This window comes from Aythya fuligula, chromosome 26 (assembly GCF_009819795.1).
Source record: "Aythya fuligula isolate bAytFul2 chromosome 26, bAytFul2.pri, whole genome shotgun sequence".
Taxonomy (NCBI): domain Eukaryota; kingdom Metazoa; phylum Chordata; class Aves; order Anseriformes; family Anatidae; genus Aythya; species Aythya fuligula.
The window spans coordinates 4,127,644-4,134,350 of NC_045584.1; the positions used below are offsets into that span (position 1 = coordinate 4,127,644).

A 6,707-nucleotide genomic window follows, 5' to 3' on the forward strand; every position below is an offset into this window, starting at 1 on the left:
CTTGCAGACCTGTGCTGTAAGGGCACAGCGACAGAATGGAAAGGAAAAACCAAGCTCAAAATAGAGTCCCCTCCCCCTGTAAATCAGAGGCTCTGTGTGGCAGACTTGGGTGCTGATGGACCTTGCTGTAAGCTCTGATGTTGCAGGAAAGGGTGCTGACCACACAGCAGGGCTCGTCCCTTTTTTCCTGGAAGAGGGGCCCTCCACCATCCCCATACCTGCACTGTAGGTCGGCTCAGAGCATCTCCCCACATCAACCATGACCTCCCAGGGAGAGTCTGGAAAGAACGTTTTCAGAGCTGGGAGACGCAGACACTCCTCAGGCCACGCGCTGCAGTGACAGCCGCCAACCACCTCCACCTCCCGATCGCCTTCCAGGAGCAGGAGCCGCTCCACGTGGATGCGAGCTGGCTCGCAGTGGGACCCTGCCGGGCAGGAACGTGATGCTCCTGGAACCTCGGGGTGCCCACCCTGTAGCTGCACAGAATGGAGTAAGGAGCAGATTCACTTTTAAGAGCAGCTTGCACCAGCTCCCTGATAAAAACCTCCCCTGACCTAGAACTGACTCAGCTTGTACCCCTTTAGCCCAGCATGGCAGCATGGTGTTGCTGTGGTGCTGCCCTTTGCAATAACATTTAGAGCAAAGTTGTTTCTTCCCCAAAGCTCTACTACAATCAGCTGAACGGCGATGGCTGAAGCAGTCCCACTTTCCCTCCAGGCTCCTGATGTGGAGGATCAGCATGACGGCAGCTCTGGAGAATGACTGTGGACCTGCTGGGCTGGAAGGTGCTGCAGCAGCAGAGCCACAGCTCTGACAAGCAGTGAAAACATTTTTCACAGTCACAGACCCCAGGGTGAACACACACAGTCCAGGCAGGTGCAGTGCCTGCTGATCTTGTTCCCATTCCCTCTCCAGGGTTAGCTGTCCTGGTGCCAGACAGGATGGAGATGGGACATTAAGCAACTTCAGCTCTCCTGGGATAAAGAAAGCACCACAGCCTGTGTTTGGGGATGCTCCTTCTAGTCCCATCTAGGAGTCACACATGGCACAAGGTAAGGCAGTGGCATAAACATCTCAAAGGCCAATTTTGCTCACCCAGGCAGCAAAGGGCCTCTGACAGCTCTGAACAGACACCAGCTCTTGTGCAGAGCAGATGTGGCTGAAAGAGTTGGTCTTGCTGCTGGTCTCAGGGAGGACAGAAATACACGTGGACACTGCCTGGAGCACCAACCCATCCTCTCTCATAGGGTATCTCGTAGAATTTCTGTTTGTCTGCCCTGCATATTCCACTGCTTGGTAGCTGAGGAGGACAAGAGGCTCAGTAACTCGTTTACTGCAGTGCAGAAGACAGTAACTTAGAGCGTGTGCCAGGTATTTTAAAACATGTACAAAATCAGAGCCCCAGGCACCAGTGTGTGACCTTCATGCAGAAACAAATGCTCCTGCCATTGGGGTCACAAATACACATTTCTCACCTTCTTACTTCTAAGAAAATCAAGCATGGAAGTGTGTCTGGAGAGCCCCAGGAGGCCAGGGTGGTGGGAGCTGATAGGCTGGGCTGGGCAGGCAGACCTGCACTTCCCAACATCCACGCTTACAGGGCTGCCAGAGACATCTGTGAAACAAGAGTGATAAAAGGATTATTGCTTACTATTTGGATACGATCATTTTATAATTTCTGCCGTTCACATAACAACCTCAGATGTTTTGCAAATACTAAAGGTTAAATTTGTATGACTACTGCTCTTACACACTGAAAAAAAAAATACCCAAATCTGATTAAAGAAACCTCAGACTTTTGGACACACAGTTCAAATCCATTTTCACACATCTGCGCTAATATTGACTGAAGCATGTTTTATGTAGCCTTAGGGGCTGCAAGGGGAACTGAGACTAACAGCTACTCTTGAAGGCCACAGACTTTTCTCTGGTGAACTAATGGACCTCTTTCCTACTTTCTCTGCACATTAAAGCCAAGACACCCCATTGCCTCACTGATTCCCCTGTCAATATTAAACCTGAGAACCAAAAGTCTGCAGTAGTCCTGAACTTACACAGTACCCAAATGTTTCAAACACGGAATTCAACCATAACTTCCTGACACAGATCTCAGTCTGTTGTTGCAGCACACTTGTACAGAATATGAAACCTGTTTCATGCACATGAACAGACCTGGTGGCCACGCTACTCTCCAGTTCCTAAGCAAAACTTGCTTTAGGTGTTGGGTTATCTGGGTGTGGAGTCCCCTGCATATAAGAAACACCCCAGGGAGGACAGGTGGGACTTGAGTGGGGATGCTTGAAGGGTGCGTGTGTCCTGTGGGTGAAGAGTGAACTCACCATGCCCCACGTGGAGGAAATGGCTTTGCCTCTGGCAGCAGCCCTTCTCTTCAAACATGTTCCCTTGCTCACCCTCTCTGCTGATGGCTCCAGCACCTGTAATCACAAAGCACCAAGCTCAGCATTGCCCCAGTCAGAATTTGCCTGCCTAAGACAGGAGGAAGCACTGAGCTCCAAGCACACAGCTCCAGCCACCTGCTGCCTTCAACCTGCTTCAGTGTAAAGAAGAGATTTAGAGTAATTATAAATGAGCATGACCTATCTGACCTCTAACACTTGGCTAGTTGGACTAAATACCCAAATTAATTACTCAAAAAAAAAAAAAAAAAAGAAATGGCTGTGTTTAGCAGTTTAACCTTCATATACCCATTCCCTGTTCTCCTCTACTTCTGTGCTACTGCAATGTGAGCTAGGATCAGAGGAACAATTTGTGCTGAAAGACAGCACAACGCAGCTCCTGGGCTCTAAACTCCCCAAACACTTATGCACAGCACCTTCCTCAGAGGCAAATCCTGTACCATTTGTTGAGTGCAGACAATCCCCGATGATGTTCAGACAGTGAAGCATAGTAGAAAACACACACCATGCCCACACAGAAACATCACATACAAAGCCCGCATGTGCCTCACACCACACACCAGTACAAGCCCTTTTCTCTCCTACACAAGAGCCCAAATCTGCACCAAAGAAAACGAGAAGGAAAAAGGAACTTACTGGCACAGATGGGACTGTGTAAAAGTCCCGCCAAGAACACTACAGCTAGCAGGTCCTGCATACTGCACTTTAGGAAACACAAGCAGGGCTCCACATCCCAGATACTTATACCAGCCCTCCCTCAGCAGGCGAGAAGGTGAACAGCTTGGGGACAAATGGGTTTGCACATTGTTGGCAAACACTGCCAGATTGTGATCTGAACAAACATCCCGGCAGCCCGGACAGCGATGGCATCTCTCCCACAAAACCTATCGGGATCGGGCTTCAAGCAAACTTCAAAGTGTTTCTTGAGAGCAACTGGGCTTGCCCACAGCCTAGGGAAGCTCCCTTGGGGGTCTTTGTTCTTACTACTGCTTTCAAACTAATTAAGTTTGTGGTAACTCAGAGTCACTTTTAAGTCCCCTCATTTGAAAAGGACGTGTATCCTTCATCCTCATTCATCGTATTCAATGGGCTTTTTATCTAGAGATAACCCACCTTTGTCACTCTGCAACACCAAAACTGGTCTTTGATAACAGACAGCAACACATGAGGACTCAGTAGCAAGGACAGTGTGTTTCCCATGACCACAAGGAGAGATCCATGACTACTTTTGCCTCCCTTCAGTGTGACTGACCCCTGGAGCATCTTCTTTCTAGCTTGTTAAACACAAAGGAAAGTAACAGTCTCCTGAGTCGTGGAAACATGAGAAGCACCAACAGTGCTTGCATCCTGCAAGAGACTCTCACAGACACACGGCTCAAAGGCAGTGATGCATCCTGAACACTTGCTGCATGTGGTTCTCAATTACAGAGGTTAGGATCTCTGCACCTACTTGCCAAGTCCAATTGTCAGGGACTAGATCCAATTCCCAGGGTAATTCTTTTGCCAGATTCAGGAATGAGAGCAAAGGAGAACAGCAGTGGCAGCATAACATGACAGATGTCATTCATGCATTCAAAATTGGATTATTATTACTATTATTATTTTGACTCAGATCACTTGCAGGTGCAGGGATCACAGTTTATGGAAGCTTCCATGAACAAAACAAAAAGTTTCCCTGGAGCTCATGCACAGTTTCTGGGGGAGAGCTGGGCTTAACTGTAACAGATGCACCGAGGAAATGATGAACAAAAGCAGAACACCATTAGAAGGCATCCTTTCCAAACTACACTAGTGCTATAGAAACAAGACCTTCATTCGTCACAGCAGCACAGAGGAGGAATCAAGACAGCTATTCAACAACAACAAAAAATTTAATGTTGGCCAAGAAACAAACATATACAAAGAAAAATACATTTCCATTAGAAAAATCACCATGCCTTGGCACCTACGCTAATCCACTCTCCATTCACAGCTTCGTGGTGCTGCAGAGTACCTGGAGAGGCAGGGACAGTTACTCTGAACAGCTGCTGTGTGCCATGACCAGAGCTGGAGAGCAGTCTGCATTGCAGCAACAGGGCACAGTTAAGTGACGTACAAAATATTTATGAAAAAATACATTATTTTAAATAAAGAACTTACAACAACTTAAACTTTATACAAAATATTATGGTTGCCATTTCAGTGTCTCAATTCTAGGAACTACTTTCGAATGCTCGGTGTCCTGTTTTCCACCCCACATCTGTCTCTGCAGTCTGTTTCTCCAGAGAGCTCCATCTCTGGCCAGCTCAGTCCAAAGTACCTACAAATGAAAAGAAAAAAAAACACAGTCAGAAATCAGAAAGGAAACAGAAATGCAATTATATGAACAACTGAAACTTGTTTCACCTCTCTGAAGGGAGAGAGGGACATAGAGACTTATGCTATTAACTATTAAAGATGGGCCCCAGAGGGGCTCTGCAAATTATTAATTTTTTTCTCTCTCAAGAAGGGGACTACAGAAAATATTGAAACCAACTGAAACCAAGCAGAAACTCACCTTCCAAAAAAGCAAATTCATCAATAGCTTCAATAGCATTATCTGCAAAGCAAAGTGAAAACAATTAACATAGACAAAGCTGACTCCATGTTTGCTTTTACTTCAAATAGCAACATTTGAATTTGCATCACAGTGCAGTGACCAATTTCAAAGAGGTTTATTTGTTTTGGAGGTGGTGCGTGAAATTACTAGCATATAATATTTGGTAGAAGATTTCGCTTTCATCTTTGGAGAAATAAGTTGTTCCTACAGCTGTTTCATCACACCAGGACAGGTAGAAAAACCCTCCCTCCTACCAACCCTTTGCTAATGACAGTACTAAACGTGGCCTCGTACCCAGATCTTTTCTCTGCAGAGTTTTTCTTTTTCCTTGCTGAGCGTACACATAAGCATCTTTGGCTATGGTTTCAACAAACAGCTCCTGCAAAGCAAAAACACGAGAGTTTCACAAGGAGAATGTGAGAGGGATGAAAGAACACCTGTGCAACAAGGAAGATGAAAGGTCCTACAGAATTTCAGAAGAAACCAAAATCGCCATCCTAAAACATCCCCTTCCCAATAAATAGCTCTGAAAACCACAAATTAAATTGTTAGGTAGTGGTGTGCATGAGAAGTAACAGAGGACAGAAGGCTGTGCAGGGCAGAAACAGAATCACAGAATCATCCAGGCTGGAAGAGATGTCCGCGATCACCTGGTCCAAGCCCTGTCTCCTCCGAACACGTCTGAGACCAGACAGCTGCTCCCAGGGCACCTCCTGGGACCCAGTCCTCGCGTGCCATGCCGAGGATGCCTCAGCTGCTGGAGGCGGATACCCAGCAGCAGCCCTAAGAGTTACTGGAAGGGAGCGTGATGTCCAAGCTACCCTACCACCAACCCTCACCTGTGCAAAGGATCTCTGAACGCCTTACAGAGGCGATGGAAAAACCCCTGTCACACACTGCTCCCATCCGCACACCACAATCCCTCCACCTGCAGCCAAAGCCAAGTGGACACCCACCCCGACAGGCTCAGAACTGCCTCGGAGGAGCAAAAAGCGAGCAAGCTGCCGCTCCACCGATAACCTCAGGCCCACGGGGAGGGCGGGGCCCGGAGGACCGGGCTGGGCCGAGGCTCCCCGCCGAGGGGCCCGCGCCGCCCCGCGCCTCACCGTGGCCCGCGCCAGGACGAAGACGGCCTCCTGGCTGGCCAGGGTGACGTCCGGGTCCGCCTTCACCAGCGCCTTCACCCTCGCCAGCGGCAGGCGGGCCAGGCGGGCCGGCCCCGGGCACTGCGGCCCCGCGCCCGCCTCCTCCCCCGGCCCCGCCGGCTCCGAGCCCGCCGCTGCCGCCGCCACCGGCCCGGCCGCCGCCGCCATCCCGCGCCCAGGGACCGCGCCTGCGCAGCGCCGCCGGGCGGAGCGGGGCCGCCGCGGGGAGGGCCCGGCGGAGCTGAGGGGCTTGAGGGGCCCGGGGACCGCGGGGTGGCCGCGGTTGGCTCGGTGCCTTCGGGGAGTCGGCTGCCAGCCAGCCCCTGCCCCGGCTTTGAGGTGCGCGGTCGGTACCGAACACAGCCCTCGAGCCGCCTGCTGTCACCCGCTTCCCCCTGGCACAGCGCTGCAGCCTCCCTGCCCTCCCCAAATGTGGCCCCCGAGCCTGTCTGTTTCTCCCAAACACAGTCCTTCATCCTCCTGTAACCTCCAAGCACTGCCCTTCATCCTCCTGTCACCCCCAAACACAGCCCTTCATCCTCTGGTCACCCTCAAACACAGCCCTT

The 6,707-nt window shown here is 50.2% G+C and overlaps 1 protein-coding gene across 1 annotated transcript; it reads right to left on the reverse strand.

The window, feature by feature from the left end:
- Positions 1 to 4,270: 4,270 nt before the first annotated feature.
- On the reverse strand, positions 4,271 to 6,309 carry POLE4 (DNA polymerase epsilon 4, accessory subunit). The gene is made up of 4 exons (XM_032203947.1): positions 6,103 to 6,309; positions 5,291 to 5,375; positions 4,955 to 4,996; positions 4,271 to 4,717 (listed from the first exon to the last, which is right to left on the reverse strand). The coding sequence occupies exons 1-4, from the start codon at positions 6,307 to 6,309 to the stop codon at positions 4,704 to 4,706; spliced, it is 348 nt and encodes a 115-aa protein (XP_032059838.1). The 3' UTR covers positions 4,271 to 4,703.
- Positions 6,310 to 6,707: the final 398 nt, after the last annotated feature.

Bases quoted from the DNA above. Each gene is read 5' to 3' on its own strand.
- POLE4 (XM_032203947.1), bottom strand. From the start codon at position 6,309: ATGGCGGCGGCGGCCGGGCCGGTGGCGGCGGCAGCGGCGGGCTCGGAG. The intron at 5,376-6,102 runs GTGAGGCGCGGG...TTTGCTTTGCAG, and splicing joins TCGTCCTGGCGCGGGCCACG to GAGCTGTTTGTTGAAACCAT. The intron at 4,997-5,290 runs GTACGAGGCCAC...TTTGCTTTGCAG, and splicing joins TCTGCAGAGAAAAGATCTGG to ATAATGCTATTGAAGCTATT.